General features: G+C 39.0%; 1 protein-coding gene across 1 annotated transcript in view; it reads right to left on the reverse strand.

Annotated features, from left to right (window-relative positions):
- SLIT3 (slit guidance ligand 3) overlaps positions 1 to 23706 on the reverse strand; it is a 693114-nt gene that overhangs the window by 271334 nt on the left and 398074 nt on the right. The window contains exon 6 of the mRNA XM_084838630.1: positions 17823 to 17894. Within this exon, the coding sequence (XP_084694756.1) occupies positions 17823 to 17894 (72 nt within the window). The remainder of the gene's footprint in view (positions 1 to 17822; positions 17895 to 23706) is intronic.

The raw sequence follows: 23706 nt of genomic DNA on the forward strand, positions 1-23706 counted from the left end.
AGAGATAAGAAAAATTCTGGAAATAGTAAAAAGACAAAAGGAATAATGCAGAAAGGAAGTTATCAAAGTTCTTAACCTAATAATATGAACTCCCGCAGCTGATGCTATTAATGATTATTCTGTTAGTTTCAACTGTTAGAAAAGCACAGCAACATCCCAAGAGGCCTTAGTTGCTGATTTATAGTTGTTGAATTCTAATCTGACACCTTAAATTAGTAGTGAAAGTAGTAACAGTGGGATTTTTGTCTCAATATTTGTCCTGATTGCTACAGCAATTTGACAGCCTCTTAGTGCTATTTTTAAATAGTGTTAGTGCTAAATGGTCTCCAGGTGTCACGTTAAAATACATGAAAATAAAAACGTTCACTTGCTAATTTGTTTCCCCATCTGCTTCATTTTAGATATATATCTTTCCCCATTCCCATCTTTTTTCAAAAATGTTGCCAAAATGGTAAGAAAATATTGTTAACCTTTTAGGATTATATGAATAAAGGACCCCCACTTTTAGAGAGAGATAGTTATGGGTGAATACAGGCTTATGAAGACATTATACTTGCATTAACAGTTCATTAATCCAGTTAGGCTGGATTATTTAATTGCAAATAGTTAAAGGCTTCTTGATGACCAATAAACTAAACAGATACTGATTTAAAATGCACAAATCTGATTTAAAATGCACAAAATGATTTAAAATTGGACAAATCTGCGACGGCAAAAAAAATGACGATGGATTTTTCTGAATCCAAATCCTCAGATGAACAGCTTTTCTGAGTCATTCAGATTCTGCAGAGTTGTGGACCATTATTTTAATTTTCTAGAACTGTATGCAAATTTTGTCATAAAAAATTATGAAAGTTGCTATAAAATACACTAATGTATATGCCATTTCTTAAATTAAAAAACACAGTGCTTTATACATCTCTGATCTATCTTCAGCCTCCAGTGTGTAGCACTCATTTTTTCTGCACTCTGTTCATTGATTTTATGGTGAGCAAAGAAAAATATGCAAAATGTTATGTACCAGCAAAAGGTTCATAAACTGTGGCAATTTTCTTGGTGTATTCATCCAAAGAGGAGTGGGGGAGAATCCAAATTTGCCAGTAAGTGGATGACGGAGCAGACAACGCCTGACAATCCACAAAATACAGATGAATCGGATTAAATACAATCTGTATATCCCTACTCACAGCTTCTTGAATTTGGTGAAAATATACAGAAATTAAGGGAGCAATCCTATGGCTGCTAGACAGCCATAGGATATGCTGTTATACAGGAACCGACCTCGGAGCCTGCACTCCGAGGTTGGTTTCCAGAGAACTGACCTCCCCCACATCCACACTGCCTCAGAGGTAGTGCGGAACAGCCCCGTCCTCCACACTCGGAGCCAGAAAAGGGCGTGCCTGGGGGTGTTCTGGGGTGGGGAGAGTGTAGCTGCCTGTACAACACATCCTATGTGTCCTATCGTATCCTTTCTAGGATGGGGGTCTCCAATTCAGGGCCAGGCTAAGGCATCTGCTAATCTATTTTCTTACTCTGTAAGTGAATCGAGTGATTCCTCCATTGTCCATTCACTAATATTTTTGAGGGGGTGGGAGTATGACACATGTGCCGTACAGCAGCCTCCTTCCCCGCTTCATGCTCCTGCGGCTAGACAGCCACAATCGGCTGACTAGCAGAAAAAACAGGGCAGGAGAAGTGAGGAGGGAATGATCTCCTCTGTGCTTCTCCTGCCCTGCTTTGGATAGGCAGTTGCCTCCAAGTTTGGAGGCAGCCACCTATCTAGATAGGATTGCACCCTAAATATATTTACTGGTAAGCAAATTCCTTTGAAATTAGTGGGGCTTTCCCACTATGAGATATTTAGTGGACCATCCATAGTAACAAATTTTGTTACTATTTGTCATGCAAAGGTTACCAGCGACAGCCACGAATTTCATGCAAACGAACTTATTGCATAAATTATTGTTCAGGAAGAGCAATAATCTCTTAAACATGTTAATATCAGTGGACAGTATCCAAACAGTGGGCACTACTTGCGGAAGGGAACTGGCTGGGCTGTCCACTCGTGATCAGTCTCCATTGGATACTGCCCATAACTTCCTCTGCATTGTTCCTAATTACAAGGGTATTCACTCAACTGCATAGTTAACATATCTGTAAGCTGCACATAGCAGCTTCCCTGCTATATATGTAGCAATTTCAGAGGTGGGGTGTTTATCAGGAGGAATAGTTACATCTTCCTCCTGCCCCACTGAAACCTGAATGCTCCCCCCATGATCCGATGGCTCCTATTGAAACAAACAAACAAAATGGAAGTTCAAATTCAAAATTGAATGTAATGCTTATTTTGGCTCTTACTTGAACACTATGTGAATAAGATTAGGGGCTTCAACTTCCCAGATTTATAGTGCACTCAGTGCAAAGGGAGAGTAAACATACCTTCTTTTAGATGAACATTTTTAAAGCTGACATTTTCTTAGCTTGTACCAAAATTGCTATTGCTTCTCAGTGTTCTAACATCTTTGATCCTTCAAGTGCAATGGAAACTCCATTAAGAACATCCAAGATATATCTCCCATCCACTTTCATTAATTTTTCCAGTGAAAATGGAGTAATGGGTGGAGTGGAAGGGTGAAGCCTTTTCATCCACCCTGCTTTCATGAAATGACTCATGTAAGCAGATTTAGAGATTAAAAATAACATCCTGAAAATAGGGGAAATCTTTTGAAGTTACTGGTGGTTTCCTGTTTGCTTTTTCTGTAAGAAACACATTCACTCTCATTCCTTGTAGGATCCAATTTAACAATATTAATCCACATTTATTCTGGGCAGCAGTAGATACTATTACAATTTTATTTACAGCACAATCTTATGCATGTCTACTCAGCAGTAAACTTGATTGAGTTAAATGAGGCTTACTCCCTGGTAAGTATGCATAGAACTGCAGCTTTACCTAAGTGGCATGTAGAATATGCAATATCACTACCTGAAGAGGTCAGATTTACAGAAGGCTACATTGTAAATGACTTCATCTAGAACAGAAAATAAACTTAATCTGGGAACATATTCTTCAGTCCTTCAGTGCTAGCATTCTGTGAACCTAGACCAGGTCAGAGACAACAGTAGGGAAGGGGCAATTTGTTGTACCACCTCCATAACAAAATAATAGGATGATTACATCATTACAAGAGCACCATTTTAATTAAACAAATTCTTCTTTCTAGGACAGGGGTCTCGAATTCAGGGCCAGGCTGCGGCACCTGCTGATCTATTTTCTTACTCTGCAAGTGAATGGAGTGATTGCTCCATTCACTAAAATGGGGGGGGGGGAGTTCTCCTTGTCAACAAACAGCCAAATTCTACTCCCAACAAGAACCTTTGGGGCAACAGAGGCCTTGGAGGATGGTGACCCTAAAACCTCCAGCCGATTTTCAGTAAGGGGGCTTTCCCCCTCCCTATTCAAGCTAATGGAGCAATTTTGCCATTAGCTTAAATAGGGAAGAGGAAAAATCCTGCTGAGAAATGGCTGGAGGGGGAGCAAAGTCCAGCCCCCACCAAGGATCCTTGCCCTGATTTTTGGCAGGGGGAGCTTTTTCTTGCTCGGTGCAAATAAATGGAAAAATCGTTCCATTCACTTGCATAGGAATGGAAAGGAAGAGAGAGAGAGAGAGGAGCCAGAGAGACAGGGAAGAATGAGATGGGGGGGGGGAAGAAAAGGGGACTAGAGAGAAGAGAGAGAGAAAGAGGGGCCACAGAATGAGTGATACAGATAGAAAGGAAGGTAGGCAGGCAGGCAGGACCAGAGAGAAGGAAGGAAGAAGGACAGAGGGGAGAGAGAGAGAGCACACGTGTGAGAGAGAAGCAAGAGTGAGCAGCACACACATAGGGTGCACATTCATGCACACACACAAACACGGATAAGGGGGGCGCTCCCAACATGTGTGTGATTGCCCTCCCATTTTGTGGTGGTGCACAGGGCACTTTTTCAACATGCCAAATGATCCCATAGGCCCCAAAAGGTTGGAGATCCCTGTTCTAGGATAAGGCTGTTTCATGCTTTGTTGATTTTAAAAATAAATTATCTGTGGTACTTAACTACTCTTTCAGCCTAGATTATTCTTATACATGATTCATATATGCTGGAGCATCATTGAGTGAATACAGTGACCACTCTCCATGCTATGACTTACCACGGTGTCCATGTAATCACTTAGGTCTATAACATCCTGCCATGTAATGAGAATCTTTACATCATATCTGCTTCCATTATAAATTTGAGGAAGTAGGATAGTAGTAACATTCTCTTCACCAACTGGCAGCAGGATGTTAGAGATGATTAGCTTATTAAGTGGCCGGCTACCTGCACATCATTTGGAATTACCTAGTTTATAAATAGCCATCTGTACTCATCCATGATTTCTCAAGAGCTGTATACATGATGTGTGGAAATTAATTCCCTTGTCTCAATTGTATTTATAATTTTAAAATTTCAGTGCTGTACTTCCTATATTGTAGGAAGCGGCCTTATATTGAATATGTACCATTGGCCCATGTAGCCCATTATTGTTGACGCTGACTGGCACCGGCTGTCCAGGGTTTCAGGCAGGAGTTTTTTCAGCCCTACCTGGAGATGTCAGGGATTGAACCTGGGACCTCCTGCATGCAAACGTGTACATTACCACGGAGCTGTGGCCCCTCCCCTTAAAAATGAATTATGCACTATAGGTTTCAACAGCATTTTTTTTTTAAATGAGACCAATTCAAACCAATACAACAACAAGAAATTATATTAGGTCAAAAGACAAAAAGAGACAAGAGTTGGGAGGAATCCTATAATCAAAATAAAATTTGAGAAATCTTACAGTGCAAATGCAACCAAAACACAAATGGGTGTGAAGTGGCATAGACAGTCAAAGAATGGTGGGTTGGATCCAGATGAGCCACTCCACAAATGGAAGGGCTTCTTCCATCTGTAGAGAAAACTGGGATCCAGCAGAGGCTTGCTGTTGGAGGAAGGGGATAGGGTGGCGATTTCTGCTGATTCTTCATTCCCTCTGTAGCCCCCAGTGCTGCATCTCATGCTGTTCTGGAGGGGTTTCTAAACCACTGGAGCAGATTTTCAGGGGCACAGGTAGAAGAGGAAATCAACAAAAATTGTTCCCCTATCCAATTCCACCCACGAGAGCATCCAGTTTGCAGTTGGTCCACATAATTTTGAATCCAACCCAATAATTTTAACAAATATTATTAAACAAAGCAAAAAATCCTACATTATAAAACAGTTGTTCAACCATTTTTGAAATGCATAGTATAAGACTTAGAATGCATTTACATTACCATTCATGGCCACTTCTAATATCAATGCTTCACATTATTTAATATTATGAACTACTGCCACATTCAGTTCAGTATTTCAGCATACTTTTAAGTTTAATATGAAATGCTATGAAAACTCACTATAGTCTCCAGAGCCACTACATAAATGTAAGGGTTTGTTTTAGTTTTCTGACAAAAGAAAATGAATCCATTCCTGAAATATATTACCACAACCTAACAAAAAATCAAACTCAGATTACCTTTAAGATATCCAATTGCCAATCTTCACAGTTTATTTTCTGCTGCCTAACGTAACTAGATTCCATCATCTAAGTTTGGGGAAATTCCATTTCTCATTCTAAGATCTGGACATGCCTGTCCAATATTTTTTTTGTTTATGAATCCACCAAAAGTGGGGGGTCCTTTTCAGCAAAAAATGCTGAAGCTGAAAACATAACACCAAATATTACTAAAATGCGTGTGTGTGTTTTAAAAACAAATGTTCTGTAGTCCAAGAACCGTCATCAAAGTCTGGGTTCTGCAAGTATTCCATATGCTGTTCTCTTTCAAGCAAATATGGGAAAGCTACTATATCTTTTTCCCGTTCCCTTACAATGAAGCCTATACGTGTCTACTTAAAAGTAAGCCCGATTTGATGCAATGGGATTTACCCCCAGGTAAGTGTGCAGACTTTAAACTCATAAAAGTAATGGGGGAACATTCATTTAATTCAATGTGTGACTGATGAAATCTTAACTATATGTACAGGAACTCTACGTTGGGCTATCAATGACCAATGCATTTTCAGTGGTACCTCCACATTTACTTTTCTTTAGCCTATTTGCATATTCCAATGCAAATCTATACCCATGTGCTCATACATTATGTTATAGCATCTAGTAGTAGTTCTTAGGGGCATTTAGACTTTATGGTAATAATTCTTAAATCTAGCAAATTGAATCATGCAATAACTTATGATTGGTGGGTGGGTTTTTTTTGCAATTACTGCATTATACAGAATGAACCTTGACCATCTTGAATCCCTTTTAAATGTTTATTTAAAATTTGTGGTGCAGTATGCATTGTAAAACATTTAAATGGTGTGACCCGTACAAGGCCACTAGTCTTAAATTAATTTAAAATAAGACAAGGTATTTGCTAGAGTATTCAAGAAGAAAGCAAACTCTATTTCTGTAGGAGAAAGCTAACAAACATACTCACCTCTTACTTCCCTTGAAATTAAAAATAAAAATAAGACGAATTAAGCATGAAAATATAAAGATATATAACTTATCCTTAGGCATATTGTGTCAGGAAACCCAATTGAACAAGCTGTGAAGGATATATTAGCAGTTTATATTTAGAAACATTCACAAACACAGCTGATAAGTGAACCCATTTGCCTCTACAAAATTATCAGGCCAGTCCTGTAGACTGCTGCAGGTATAAACTGGCTGCCTTGTTATGTGTGGTGAAGGACAGCAAAAGTGGTTGAAGACCTGTTCAGAACTGTTATGACCCTAGTAGTGAAAGTATTCGTCTTCTTCCAGGGCTGGCGCTGATCCAGCTGCTACTCTTCAGCCAAGTGTCGCATTGCGGCACACAACCTACTCCTGATGCTGTGTCTATTCTCTCACTGTGACCGCTAGGGGTGTTTAAGGGCAAACAATGAAGTCCCCAAAGCTGCATTAATAGCTGTTCTAACAGAACATGAGGACAAGGCAGAGCCAAGGTAATATTCTACAACAGTGTGTTCCTCCCTGTCATGACTCCCTGTTTTCTGTGAGCTGCCCAGAGAGCTTCAGCTTTTGGGCAGTGTAGAGGCGTAATAAATAAGTAAATATAAAATAAAATAAACGACTACCAATATAGCTCCAGCCAAACGAATAGTGGCAAGAAGTCTAGAGATTTAACTCTCCCAAGGGGGAAGAAATGGGAAATAATCGTTCTTCCCTCATGACCAGGCCTGTAAGACATGAAGTTTACCTCTTCAAACCCATATTTTATGTATTTAAATCATCCATTAATGTATTAATCTAACAAGGAAGGAACAGTGAACATAAAGCTCAACATTTGCAAAATAAGATACAGGTTTGGAGAGAGGAAGAGGAGTGGATATCTACTCAGTCTCTGTTAAAATACCAGTGATTAGAAGAAGTGGCACTTCTACTGAAAAAAAAATTATTAAGATCAACAGTGTGCTACTACAAGTGCATTGGGTCCTGGAAGGCACACACGTGATGCACTTAAACCATTAGCTGATGATGGTAACAATCTTGAAGGTATCACCACAGGATTAAAGTTAAGTTTGCCTTTGTTCACAACACTCCGACATGTCCCAGCTATGTATACTGCCTTTAAAAGTGATTCACTTCCAAAACCTGAAAATCATTTTAGTTACCATTATTGTTAATGGTAACTAAAATTACCATTATACTTCTAATATGGATAGTGAAGTGCTCTGCACTTCCAGAACAAAGCATCATGCAACTTCTTGCAAAAACTGAAGCAACCATGTTAGGAGCAGCGTGGCATCCGAACATGGACCCACACATAGTCAATCTATCCACAGCAGCCCACTTTGTGGTGTGATACCCGCCCGTCCCTGCTCCCAAGAATAATGTCTTTATAAAAGGCTACCAGATCCACAAATAAATTTAAAATCTATTTTTAAGTTTAAAATGCATTTTATTTTGCTTCCAAAACTTTAGTTTCTGTTTATGAGTTTACTTTATTATAAGCATCCACTCGCCCTGCTTCCTTAAGTCTTTATCTAATACTATTGGTTCTACATATTTAGTACTAAATAATGATTATGTCCAAGAAGCTTGAATATAAATGCTGAATACTTACTGTGATCCACTTGTATTACGTCCACAAACAAAAGAAAAAAGCATTAACAAATTAAAGTCAATTTCAAACTATTGTTCCCTATTTGTTAAATATCCCCAAGCATGAAAATAAATTAAATATTATTTGTCATGAATTTGGTGACAATTATTATTAGTAGTAGTATCAGCACTCATGCATAGTAGGATATCAATCCACTAAACCAAGTCTGACCCACAAGTTCAAGTCTAAAACTGATGAGATGAGTGCCTCACCTGAGTTTCAAATGCCATTGCGGGAGAGGTGGCAAGAGATGGCTGTAAGATAACAAAGACCCACCTGACTTACACCCAGAAGCAAATAGGATGGCTCTGCAGTTGGAGAAGAGATAAAATAAGCTACCCTCTACTAACCCCGCCCAGCAGGCTGGCAACCTCATTTTGTTTTGGCAGAAGCTGAGTGGTCTTCAAAGATGGTGTCATAGGGACCGCATTGCGGCAGTTCATGGACGACTGCATGGTCAAATGCAAATCTGAAACTGATTAACCCAAGTGCTTCACCAAAAAATATGAGGGGCAGGTCATCCCAATTGGTCCCATTTTTAGAGAAAGCAAATGGGCTGTACTATCTAGGCCTGATTAAAATGACAGAAATATGTTTAATACAATTGAAATTGCAGGCCCAAATTACAATTTCTCTTGTGGCCCCCAATGGTGAATCTGGTAGATTCCAATATAATTAGTCTCTAGACATACCTGAATCTCTCTAGAGGAATTGAGTAGATGGGAAATTAAGCCCTTCTATGCCCATAATTCAATCACATAAACTGTTAAAATAAGAATGTAAACTACATTATTCTGATATGAGAAGAGCACAACTACCTCCAAGTATTGAAATTTCATTTGCCGCTATTAATCTACATTATTTGCTTTTAAAAAGAAATATACCAAAAGAGCAAAAGCTGGCTATAAAGTTGTTTGTAGAAAAATATACACACTCTAAATATAAACTCTAAGCTGTGCAACAATAATTTACTGTAACATACATTTAAGTAAATTTCACTCGCAAACCCTGTCTCATAGTGAAGGATGTCTTGATATGAAATCCAAGTCTGTGATGTGAACAAGGATGTGTGTGCACCAAATGATGATGATGATGATGATGATGATGCAACATTCCTTTTCAAAACCTGCTTCCTCAGGACTCAAAACACTGTCTTTTACACACACTTCCAATAGTAGTCAGTGGGTGTGGCATGAAATAACTCCAAAAGGAAACCAAGGGACAAATACCATTCATACACCAGTAGCACCTTTAAGCACCTTTTCTACCAAATCCACAGCCTGATTTTTGCAATTAAGGGTGCAATCTTATCGAGATAGGAGGCTGCCTCCGAACTTGGAGGCGACTGCCTATCCAAAGCAGGGCAGGAGAAATCGGGCAGCCGATTGCGGCTGTCTAGCCACGGGAGCATGGCGCAGGGAAGGAGGCTGCTATATGACACATTAGATGTGTCGTACACGCAGCTATGCCCTCCCTGCCCCAGAATGTCCCCCAGTCACGTCCCTTTCTGGCCGCTTCGCGTTCCTCTTGTGAGTGTGGAGGACTGGGCTGTTCCGCGCTGCCTCAGAGGCAGTGCGGAAGTGGGGGGAGGTCGGTTCCCAGAAAACGGAATAGCCTATGGCCATCTAGCCACTGTCCAGTGGCCATAGGATTGCTCCCTAAGTGAGGTTAAGGAACATTATGAGGATACAGTATATCTATATCTATCTATCACACACACATGTGTGTGTGTGCGTGTGCGCGCGCGCGCGCAGAAAGAGTACTACTACTACTAAATGTTTAGCAGTTTTGTTGTTTTGACTCAATCATCTGTGAGGACATCATCATTAAAAAGAGTTCTAAGAATGTTCTCAGATGAACACAACCTACGGGGGGGGGGGGACACCATTCTGCAATATACATTAACTCAGGATACCCAGACTATGAATAAGATGCACAACAGTCTTTTCATTACCAGCCTTTTCTAGTAATAGGTCCACAGCCCCCCGCCCATATTTTGAAAATTATGGCCTTTTACATTTTCATTTTAATTCAGGATATTTCAGACAGAGAAAAATGTAGCTATTATCCATTTTCTAATATGGGATATGCATTGTTTTCTCATGTATAGGGAGGATCAAAATACTCTATGGGGTAGAAAAGAAAGGAAAGTCTTCATGAAGAAGTTTGGACATCTCATCTTAGCTAATGGCTATTCCAGCACACTCTACCTAGAAGCCAGAAGATCAACTCACCAAAGGTTGGATCCAGATTTAAGAGTGAGAAACTGTGCTAGTGGAAGTGGACTTACTCACTCCCTTCCTCCCATGGCAGCTCCTCCAGCCCCTTGAAAATGCTACACAGAGTCAGGAGACGCTGCTGAATGGGGTGAGTTGTGGTATGGGGAGAGGGACGATCCCCCCAAATGAGGTGGAGAGACCTTCTGCAAGAAAAGCCCTTCCTCTCGTGGATGAGATTAACATTTCATGGTCATTATATGGAAGGCATTTTACCTGGTGATGCTTCCTCTAGCCAGCAAGGAATTGGATTATTCTATATAGTCTTTACCTTCAAATAGTAACGTGCAGCCCTAAATGAGCACATGGCAATCTGACACCAAAAGCAGATTTGTCTGCTAATGGAGGACCCAGCCATGACCCAGAAAGAAGGAGACTGACTCAGGCAATAGATTTGGGGCTACCATTAAAGGTCAGCAAATTGTCAATTACTTAGTTTGTTATTATATTTTGACATCGGGGAGAGGGTTATTTAGATTTTCTGCCTCATGGAGTAAAATGTATTGGCCCCTGCCCGTGCAGGGTCTTAAAAATGATCCCTAATCAGACAAATTATAATTCTTGAAACTAAAGCTGAGTGCACATTTTTGATCAATAGTTTTGAAATTCAACAGTTTTCAAGTCTACTGTGACTTCAACTGCTTTGTATTCAAATTGTCACTTGCACAATAGCAGATCTGGGAAGGTCAGAGCTTAATGACGTATCTGAAAATCACTATATTTCAAGCTGCTGTCAACCAAGCTACTAGAAAAGATAAGGCTCCCAAAGTAACCAAAACCACCGAGTCCCAATGGGGTGCAGGGACCATTTTCACAGGTTTTATGAGGCTAGTTTAACAGAAAGAGGAAAATGTCCCACAGACCAGCAGATCAGGTATTAATATAGGTACTATTAATAATTTGGAGCACTTTACATACAGGGTGGTATCCAACTACCGCTAATATAAATGATGTTCCACTAGTGCAAGCTGTCTTCAGCATGACGCCAGTAGCGCTTGCTGGCACAATGGATTTCCCCAGAGAACACGTGGTGCCAGCAAGCACTATTAGCACTGCACTAGAGATAGTTCACGCTAACACAATATTGTTCATGTTAGCAGTTGTGCCATGCTGGATACTGCCTAAAGTAATGTAGTAAATGCAAAACAATAGGATCAGATTTTAAGGAGGGGAGATAATAAGTATCAGTAGGGGACACCAAAAACAAAACAACACAAACCACCAGCAGCAGAAGTATCCTTAAAAGCAATCTGGGAATGAAAACGTATATACATCTACATGTCAGAGGAAGAAACAAACACAATTATTTGTAGCATGGAAAGTTGAATTCCACACCGATGGGTCACCACAATTAATAGTATACGCTATTATGTGTATGTGCTGAAGAACCTAAATTCTATTTCACCACAGGTGGTGTTCTTGCATACTGTTACCTGCACTTCATCGAAACACTCAATATAATTTGGAAGATACCCAGGCTATTACAGCATTACTACAGCATTACCGAAGCATCAAGATTACTATAGCATTACTACAGCATCAAGATACTTACACAGACATCCCAAATCTTTCCCTGAAGCAACTACCTTTACAGCCATCAGGGATTTTTCAGAGAAATAAATGCAGCCTACTAAATCCAGTCTCTGATGTCCTGTTCTCTCTCTGCTGGTAGATAATACAAAACCCGTCACCTTGATGCCATCTGGCCACTGTTGTTTTTGCTCTCGTATTTCTAGCATATGCAAGAGTCAGGAGATTGTCTCATATGTACATATGCGTGTCAAAACTGTTTCTTACTAAACACTGTAGAACTCAATTTCTTTCTAGCTCTGAGGCAACATTGCTGTATTCTTGAAGGGGGATCGGCACGCAGAGGTGGATACTCTCCTACATCAGGTTTCTGTGTTTATTCAGAGTGCATAAGGGGGCTGCTTTATGCTGAAATTATGTCTTGAAGAGCACAGGTTCAAACGACTTCACTGTGGCTTGTCATATGTCTAAGCTGATCCCACAAAAGGAAATTGAAACTGCTAGCGCTTCCCCCCCCCCCCCAAGCACATTGCTCTTTTACTACAGTGACCTACAATGAGACAGGGGCTGATAAGGAAAATTAGTGGATGCTCTGATACTACTTTCTGCTGGAGTCTCTCCAGATTACTAGAGAGGCAAAGAAAGGAAGAACTAGCCATCTACCCAGAAATCTTTCTGCACACGGGCTCAAAATATTTTGCTGAGGTAGATATTTTGATGTGCTGCCAAGTGGCAATGTGAAGGTGGTGAGGATCTGATTTTTCTCCATTCAACCTATTACACGGATTTTAAATGAAATCAGTTAACTAATTGACCATGTCGCAACAATAGTACTGCTAAAAAGTTTTCAGTTTTCACCTTTGTAGGGTTAAAACTCACTACACTACAGCTACTACAGAGAAGAAATTATACTTATAACTATGGTGCAAATTTATTATGATCTGGAACACTGATTTTTCTACCTAAATGTTGCATTTTTATGCTAAACATTGTCTGATATGTAAATGGTGGATTTAAGAGAAAATACTGTACGATTACAGAGAAAGTTAAATGTATACTTTACAGTGAAAATCAAGTTCTTCATTAAATATTCTACTTACACAATGACAGTTATAAATGCAACTCACACAATTCAAATGAATCCTAATTGCCCAAACCGACAATACTTGGTGGCGAAATAGAACAACAAATCATATCTTTTTGCCAGTTACAGATTTTCATTAAGCAGTGACATCTCGTTTGCCTCGAATGATGTCATGATTTTAAAAATTGCATCTAATTAGGTATAAATTAATATATATCTCAACAAAACAGCCAGTCAAAACATAAAATAATTTAAGCCCATGTTCTTTAAAGACACTTCTTATGAATTAAAAACATATTTTTCAGCTAACAAAGTCATATAACATGCATTTATTGTCATATGCCCAAAATTCATCTTATAGGTGCAAAGGTAATTTGACAGATTGCTCAGTACTATTTTCTACTTAGTACTGGCAAAAAAACTCAAAATGAGAGGTGTAACTTCCTAAGAAGAAACAAGGAGAGGAAGTAATTTATTGTCTCTTATTCTGACCAACTTCATCCATTCATTTAATTTGAAAGTAGAGGCCAGTTCATACATGACCACCGTATCCATGTAGAGAACCTCAAATGTGAACTGAGCTAAGCATGGAAACAGGATGCTGCATCTTTCCACAATGGCGGTGGCACTTATTGATATTTGTGACTGTAGAGCTTTTAGGAGCTAAATAACAGACAAGCAAAAACACACATAGGATAATAGGATTGGAGTAATGGTCCACTACAAAGGTTTCTGGCACTAAGTCGAAAGGATACGATTAATCATAGAGAGAACTTTTCCTCAAAAGAACAAAGGGACATATGTTCTGAACACATGGCACTTGCCCACCATTTCCACCATATTTCCACACGGAAACGGTTGAGGAAAACCGTGCTGAGAATCCGGGGCTGAAGAACTATAATAAACTGAAGTGGTCAATTCTCCTTATATTATTCCAGTTACATTATCTTAACTTGACTGTGCTAAAGAAGGGTTGGATCCAGATTTAAGCTGGATCAACTGCACAGGCAGAAGTGGACTTCCTACCCTCTTTTTCCACGGCAGCCCCTCAAGCCCCCTGGAAATGCTACACAGAGTAAGGAGACCCTGATGAATGGGGTGAGGTGTGATGGGGTAAAGGGGGATTCCCCCAAAATCAGACAGAAGGACTTTCTGAAAGCAGAGCCCTTTCTCTCGTGGGAAGTCCCTTCCTCTTGAGGAAGGCAGATCCTGGGTCCCACCCAGTGTGGAATGCCAGCATTTTTAACCTAATTGATAGTTGACCAGCCAGTAATTCACCGCACATAGCAGATTAAAAAAACTGGACTCCAAAATAGTGATATCATATTCATACAAAATATGAAATATTTCAAAGGCAGTTTAATAAATAAGAGAAGTGCTGTAAGAGGTGAGGGTGCACAAACATACTCTTTTAAAAGTTGGATTCTGACTGGAATCTAACATTTTTCAGATAACTCCCTCTTCGACCAGCAGCTCCTGAAGAGCACCCCATAGTATTTGATGCCCTCTACAGCAGCATACAACTATGCTGGAGGAGTTGCTCCTTGAAATGATTGCCCTCCCATACACACATGGGTCCTCTGACCATGTGCAGAGATATCTCTGGATTCCAGCCATTTAAATTTAAATTTGAAATTTGAAAGACTTTAATTTCTAATATTTCACCACCTTTTTGACTATCTACAACAACTAGCATTGAATAAATTACATATGCATTGTTTCTACTCCCCAGCCCTAAAACCATTATTTGTTGCAGAAAACACATCTAATGGAAGTAAAACCACATTTTAGGCAACTCACTTATTCTTCATGGGGATTTCTTCATGCTACTTGCAACGCTACACTGTTTTGCTACTGAATCAAAACTCATGTTTGAATTAATACTGCCCATTGCAGGAAGGAAGGTACAATGACAAAAACATGGACCAGTACTATGTAGTATAAAAGGCTGAATCAATAATTTTGGACTCAACTTTTTGCCGTTGATCAATAACAGAGGAATCTGATACATTGTTCAGGTAACTACTGTAACATATATTAATTTTAGCCCAATTTTTTTCTGGTCCAAGATTGTTTAATAATAGCCAATTCAAAAGCTGTTTTTTGTTTTTGTTTTTAAATAATGTGAGATCTTTATACAGGGTCTATCACATCCATCAAAATGTGTGTTAGCCAACTATGGAAGAATGATGCTTATTACACAACTAAATTTTAACTCTAGGCCAGTTAATTACAGTCTTAAATACTGGAAGGAAACCACTTTCTCCGATTTTATCAAAGTGAATTTTAACAAAACAAATAGCATATAATTATAATTACAAATGGCATATTATTATTCTTCATTCAAAACACACAATTTCAAATTATAGAAGGATGTCCATATGACCTACTCCTATGCAAACATGTTGTGCAAATCAAAGAGTTCTCTAATCAATTGCACAGCCACTGCAGAAAACTTCTCATGCCTAGAGAATCTGTGTTGATAGGCATCATTTTTATTAATGGTATGACTGTCACTGGGCCTTAACTTTCTCATGAATGTAAGCGATCACCACAAAACAAATTATTGATAATTTAGACGGAAGAACTTTACTGTTTCAAATGTTTTTTGTGAAGTTTAATGGGAAGGTTTTAATTCAGATTGACATTATTGGGAAACACATGTAGAAACCATGTTCAGACACATTTACATTTGTGCACCTTGCAACTTATTTTGTCAAGTCATCTTCAAATTTTAAATCTTTGCTCTTTTGCCAAATTTGATGTGTGATATTCCATAGGAATTTTAAAACTACCCTTCATGGTTTCTTCAAATATTCTAAGAGTGCTCCAGAGAAAATCTAAATAACAAATATAATATTACACTATGGAAGCAGTGTCCAAAACTCTTCACCATATCCAATTATATTATGATACAGAATTCAGAATAGATTTTTTCCAATAGACTGTATGTGCATAGAAAACAGAAATTGCATAGTATACGCATGGCAAGTTTCCAAGTGCTAAGCAAGTTTAAGAGCATTTAAGGGAGAATTTGCTGAATATTTATAGAATTCAAGATGGCATGGGCAATGCAATATACGGTAACATTATATGTTTCCGTGAAATGGAAACAATTTTTTCTATAGCCACTTCGGGAAAATATCAAAACTATATATAATATTAAAAAATATGTTCATTTCTTTTCTTAAAAGAAAGTACAAAATGCCTTACTTACTGCCCAAGTACGCAACCATATCAATGTTAGATACAAAGATGTAACTTTGGGGTGGTGATGTAAAACTACTATTTAAAAGGGATGCTCAAATTCCTAAGAAGAACTCAAACTAATAAATTATTCAGTAAATAGCAACATGTTATATGTACTCCAATACTTTAGCCCGATTCAAGAAATAACTTTACAAAACATATTTCCAGAATACTGTTATGCATTCCAGTTACATCCAAAGAAAGAATTAAGAAAGGAAACAGCCAGGGCCCTCGGATATGGGGAAAGTGCATAATTTGACCATGAACACACTCAGATTTTAGTTAATAGGCTACTCATATACATGTGATGACAATGCAATTAAAAAGGCACCAAACTGTGAGATACATGGCTGCCTTACAAATAAACTGTGTAGAATTTTACCATCAGGGCCTCCAGGTGACCACAACTTACACCGCGAGCCTTAAGTCTGGAAAGGCCTAATCACCTTTAGCAACTGTAGCATTTGAGAAAGGACATTTTTCAAGAAGCAAAAAGTTCTCAGAAGGTTTTTTGGACATATCTAATAAAGTTACATATCTTCATAACATCATTGGTTTCAGGCACAATATAAAAACTTCAAAAGAACGGGCGGAAACTTTCACCACATCATCTGAAAACTTGTATTTAAGTGAATTAAATGCACTGACTTTAATACTGAAATATCATAGTACATTTTTTTTTTATAGTTAAGAAAAAGTTAGTCACAATCACGAAGACATACTGCCTGCATGTGGGGCTGAACACAGCCTGTCCACACAAAGCACCACTACAATTTTGTTAAAGCACATTATTATAATCTTTACAAAAGGATTCTCTTTATCAAAGTGTGGGAAAGGCTTTGATAAAGTGTCCCCAATTTACAATTTGGAGTAGTACCATTCTGATCTAATTCAGAATAGGTTGAGGATGACAGCCTTATATCTTCAACTACAGCTTTAAAATTGCAGGTGTGAAGTTCACATTACTAATATACTAGACCTTAGCATCACAATCTTCATAATGGGTTCTCTCCTAGTCATCGTGCTGAGCTAGCATGCCAAAGCCTGTTTTGTATGTTGAAGAATTATTCTCTCTGTCTAGGTCAATTGTAAACTGCCTCCAAATATTATGCCACTCAAACCTGTTAGCCACCCTCCGCTCTATAAAAACACAGGTTCTAGCTGTTTGTATACAGAACACTGTGTCCTTTAGAACCCATTAAACCCCATCTGTTCAGCACAAAAAAATCAATGTGGCATACATCTGCGCTCCTTAGGAACATAAGAACCAAAGCCTTCTGTTATGGCTTAATTAACAGTCACCTCAAATCAGTAAGTGAGACATTTCTCTTGGCTAGTTACACACTTTAGCCAAATGAAATAAATAGAAATAAACACACACAAAAATAATAGCACTGCAGCATGTGTGCGTGCGCACGCGTGCGCACGCGCGTGCACACACACACACACACACAAAAATCATAAAGTCAACTCACAGTATCTCCAAGTCACGCAGGGCTCGGAAGGCTCCATCTTCAATGCAGCTGATCTGATTGTTGTCCAGTTGCCTGCAGGAAGGAAGGAAAAGTATGAAGGCTTGCCTGGTAACCATGCTGCCTCAGAGCACCATGTTCTCAGCTTCCCTGTCACTGTGGTGTCCCTCCACCCCCTTGCAGTCTTTGCTTGTCACCAGGAGGAAGCTTGCTTGTAGGCTGCCACACTGCTCTGTCTCTTCTCACTGACTGTCTGAAAGAGCTGCATACTATAGCACACTGAAGCCTGTCAGGTCTCAGTAAATATTAATTGCGCTTTCCCCCCCCCCTCTAAGGCAGAAGGGAATAATTTCATTACATTAGGGCATCCAATCCATTATGAGCTTTTACCGTCATGTCACTGAAACAATTTCATTAAGCTAAAGGCCTGTAAATCATTGGAGGTCACCGTGCTGCTCCCAGTGACCTCCCAGAATGCTGTTTTTTCCCTTTTACTGGAAGTTGTAGTCCTCCGTCCTGACAGTACTAAATCTCAAGGCTTTATCTGCCCAAGAGCTTCAAGGGTGCATAGGGAATATACCAATTCCAAATTAGACTCAACTAATCTAATTTTATAGTCTTTTTATTATTCCAAGCACCAAATGACTGTGGTGGTTCAGTGCCTTTCTGCATTGTTACTGGCCCCATCTGGTAGGCCTGTCTATTGAAACCTTTCTGAGCAAACACAGAATCAGCACAAGTGCATCAAGAAAGAACAGATATAATCAAGAAATCAAATGTCAAAATACACATGCTAGGAGTGAATCTTTTTTTTTTCTTGTTCTTTTTTTCTTTTACTTCAGGCACAACTGAGTATACCTGGGCAAATGCAGGCATGACCAAATAATAGGGTAATGGTAAGAAGAAAATAGCTCATATATCACTGATTCCAGGATCTAACTAGGTATTTCAACAACTTCCCTCAGGCATATCACTGTTTGGCTTAGGCTAATTCCGATCATCATTCATTGCCTCAAAAGATATTCAAATACAGTAGTTGGGCCTAGATTTGGCCCGCACGCAGCTACGGTTCTGGATTAGCTCATTACCTATACACCAATTATGCTGAACATTTGTAAACTGCTTCAGTACAAATATAATTCAACATATGTATGTCATGTTACCTTTCTTCATGTATTGCTCTCAATATTTATAATTGAAACACATTATTCCAATACATACGCCCTTTAAAAGTTTTGATTAAGCATGAATGGTATTTTTTTTAGTACTTAATTTTTTTCAGACATTTTATTTCTTTAATATGTTGCTGTCTGCCTCAGGCCCCTCAGGTTTGTGTGGGTCAAAAATACACAACTAAATCTATGAACATATTCACATAGTATAAATGATGTTAAATATTACACATATTGCTTAAATTAAGTTAAAACAAGACTTGCAATTTAATGCAGTTGTGTGGAGTACTCCTGTTCAGGGTTCCAGATAACCAGCTACATCTTCCAAGATACTCTATTCCATTTCCCTTCCCGCCCAGTTTTCCGTTCCTCTCCCAACAGGCATACAATATTCTATGGCCACACAGCATACTCAGTCTTCATTGTGTTGTCCCGCCGCCGCCAATTACTTCTAAAACAAAAAATTCTGCTTCTGTAAAACTTGCGGTTTTCTACAAGCCTGCTGATACCTCCCTCTTGTGTGTGGCTAGTGCCACTTTGCATGAGAATTAGCACATAATGAATGAGTTCACTATTAGTATATATAAGATAGCTGTGCTATTTTGATACTTTGAGAAAAGTAGATTTATGGAAAGGTGTGTAAAATTAGACCTTTCAAAAAGGTTAGCCAATTTGATATGGGATTTTCCTTACAGCCTACACAAGCAGAATAAGTTTTTAATCATTTAAATTAAATTAAAAATGACATAGTCTAAGAAAACCAAAGTAGGTTACTAAACAGTTTTGAGCATCATAGTAGAATACACTAAGTTTACAAAATACATTTCAGAGACAAAAATGGGGGTGCTCTTGTACTTAACCTGTTTTAGGTTTAGATATATTTCTAGCCTAAATAGTGATTATTGTTGAGTATGTGGAAAGTTTCTTACAAATCTTTTAGAATTCTTATGAAATCAAATCATTCTGGAAATTACTATCATGGAATATAGGGAACAAAGACAATACCCCCAGAAGCTCCGTATTGCTTCTTAGGAAATGGAAATAATACTGTTGATAAAAAGGGTTTGGAATTAGTAATGAATGTTCTAACTCCAACTAAAATGACCATCTCCTTCTATTGGAAAAAGATTTCTGCTTTTATTGGAAGGAAGAGATTTCTTGGCCATTTGGTTTTCAGAGTGTGGGACCGCTATATCACAGAAATGGCTGCGAGAAGAACAATGAACTGCAAATAGTTTTGCAGATAGTTGGTCCTGATTTGTAAGGGTTGGGAATGACAAGTTTCAAGATATTTTAAGTTCTTATTATGTTTGTTATAATGTTGATCTTTGCTCTACATTTTCTTTGCTATAATTATATATTTGTTGAAAATACGGACACTTGGCTTCACTCTTGCCCCAAAGATCACTGCTTGAGGCTCCCCTGTCTTCTGCCCCCATTACACATTGTCGATGGCTCTTCTCTGACCTGCTGTACATTGTACTCATTCATTCTGCAATAGCCCATCCTGCTCTGGCTTCTGAAGAAGTGTGTGTTAACATTTTAAGATATATAATTACTGTATCTTGTTGTTATTTGTATTATTATCTGTGTTGGTATTATTGGTGGAGTTCTTATTTTATTTCATATTGTTATTTTACTCTGTGTGTGTATTTTTATTTTAATATACTGTCTGTCTGTAATTTTTGTTAACAGTGAAAAAAATTAATAGAAATAGTTATAATGAAAACAAACAAACAGTGCCTAACAGTTTTCTTTTCTATATTTATTCTTAGATTTAATAATATTTAGCATTCTACTAAACATTTTTAAAATTCAAAAAAGAAAAAAGAAAAAAGTATTCTGTATAAGTGGGGTGGGGGGTGTCAAAGCAAAAGCAGTGCCCTCGCACTTTGTGTCCATGTGCATGCATTTACAGTAACGCATGCATGAGGTCTAGATACATGTATGTCAAGATACATCTCCCCACCCCACTTGGCAAACACATGCACTTAAGAGATTTAACTTCCTAAAGTACATGGTGGCCGGAGCTGAAATCGGAAGAACTCCAATACACATGTGTGCATACTAATAACCTTTTTAAATGACATCTCCCCCAAAGGAAAAATAGGGACTGCAATTTTACAAGGACAGGCTCCAGAAAATAGGAGCAGCCCCTGGTAAATACGGGCAGTTGGAGCAGATGTAATTGACAAGAGGATTGACCCAATGACTAGAAATAAAGCTCCTCAACTTCAAGCCTTCAAGTGTACTGCATCTTTTAGTGGGTGGGGAAGAAACCGGCATTAATGGCTAAAGCTGGATATTTCCTTCACTTTAAATAAAAGCTAGAAAAGTGATCACTTAGAGTTTGCAGGGAGACCTTGACATTTTGTGGAAAAAAAATAAATTTCAGCTTTGGTTAGAGAAACATTGTTTCCTGTCTTGCTTAGTGTTGGATGTATTTGAATCTAGATATATGAAAATAAAAGCAAAATCATCTATCTTATCTGTTTCAGAAACATGGCTTGGTTTAAAGGATCAATAATTAGCAATTCTAAACATACTAGCTAAATAAATGCTGAATGTTTAAAAAAATTTAGGCACTGAAGCTGAGAAATAGTCTAGCTTTATTTTTAAATCTCTCTCTCTCTCACACACACACACACACACAAACTGTCTTGGGTCAGTAGAGAACCACTGTCTATTTACACACAGTGTTAAGGGTTTCCCCCTTGGTTTAGGCTATCCTGGCTATCAGACTTTAAAAAATGAAGTCAGGCCAGGATGGCCATGATCCAGAGGGAGAAGTTGTGGAAGGTGGGAGTGAAGGCGTGACTAGGGATGGAGGGAGAATGCTAGAAAGAAATTAGAGTAGTCAGTGCAGAAAATCCCCCCTCTTCCCTTCCTGAATGTGTAGATCAGCAAACAGAGGGGAGATGTGAGTGTGTGAACTCCAAGGTGTATGGCAGTCAGTGTGGTGGAGTGGATTAGAGGTAGGGAGTGAGAGGGAATTTCCTTTCTGGCTTTGTATCTCCAGCTTCTTATCTTCCCAGCGCCATGTAGAAGGGAGGCCAGCTTGGAGGACAGGAAGCTCTCTGTGCTGAGCCCCTTACATAAAGACGGCACAAAGCGGAAGGCTTTTTCCCTCATGCCCTGCTTGCAAGGCTTGCCACTATTCGGATTCATTCAGGTTTGTGTTTGGTTTTAACCATTAAAACAGCTGGACAGTACTGGAAACAGACTAAATGCTGGACTAAGTGGATCCTTGGTCTGATCTAGTGGGGCTTCTTTTGTACAATTAAGCTGCAGCTGGCCTGGAGGAGAGCCAAACACAGCTGGAGATGGAAGCAGATTGGTTTGGGTAGTGTTTTTCTCTCTCTCCTCTGCCATAACTTGTCTCACCCAGGCTTGATGCTAGAATAGTTAATCATTTTCTCTCTAAGTACAGACCTAGGCACCCAAGTGTAGCAGTGTGAGTACTAGGCCTGGATGTGTTAAGTGGCACACCTTGGAGGTGGGGGACAAGAGGAGAAAATACTGCCCTAACTAATGCATTCCTTTTGTAGCAGCCATATCGGGGGTCAGACTAAGTGGCCTCATGTTACTGCCAAGTTATTGTTTAGCAAAACAAAAATGTGGAAATCTCCTGACTTGTCAGCAAGGCTAAGGTTAACTCAAATAAATTGCATATCATGTTCCTGTTCTTTGCTTATTGTATATCTTGTTCTCTGCTCTTCTCTTCTGTTCTCTGCTTTTCATGACTACCCTATAACCCATTTCTTGTATTATAAACAATGGTGCTAGGAGAAGAAATGTTGAGGACTGCAACCCCACATGGGAGGGAGAGGAGGAGCCGTTTCCTATGTGTCACAATATCTATAAAAACAATGTGCTGATGTAAATCGGGGCTTTTGGCTCTTTGGAAATGATTTCAGCCTTAAGCCCGCACGTTAAATAAAGAAACTCTTTTTCCTTCACTCTGTGGTCTCTCTGACTCTGAGTTCTGCAGCACTTTCAGCCATTGCTCTCTCTCTCCTCCCCAGGATCCTTAGTGGACAGCAGTGTCGGCATGAGCCCCAATGGGGGAGAATCAAGTGACAACAAAGGAGGTCTGAGTGCAGAGGGAACAATACACAGCCCTAACCAATCAGCTCCCAGCCATTCCTGGATTTTGAGCATCCAGGTGCACATTTTGGAAGGGGATCTTCAATTCTCACAATTCTGTTTGTGTAAAAAAAGAAAAGAAAAAAAAGGCACCAACAAGTGAGTGATTCTGAACAGCACATAATGAGCTTTGGTCTTTGTATATATAAGAATAATATATTTAATTATATAGTTTGTCTGATTTTTCCCACCTAAATAAAGGTGGCTTTGCATTAGTCATGGAGGATTTTGGTTTGAGATTTCTGAAATCTGGGAAGAAGGGAGACTGACTGGGTCTGGCCCCTGTCCTGACACATGTACATAGTGCCTGCTGCCCCCTCCCAAGCCATCCCCTTTTTTAATTTCTGGAAATGGGAAAATATTATACCTGTGTAGACATAATTTTGTTAAAGTGGCCAATGTATGGTTTATGTATTTTATTGCTGTAACTGCCTTGGGAGGGCTTCTGCCTTGAAAGGCAGCCGAGAAATGTTTTAAATAAATACATTAATTGATTGAAAATTGTTGCAGAAGTGGAACATTAGTGGCTGTAGTTTTGGCAGAAGGTAGGTGAATCTGTTCGGTGAGTA

Source organism: Heloderma suspectum, chromosome 2 (genome assembly GCF_057233095.1).
Source record: "Heloderma suspectum isolate Gila_16-S chromosome 2, 16-S_ref, whole genome shotgun sequence".
In the NCBI taxonomy this organism is placed as follows: domain Eukaryota; kingdom Metazoa; phylum Chordata; class Lepidosauria; order Squamata; family Helodermatidae; genus Heloderma; species Heloderma suspectum.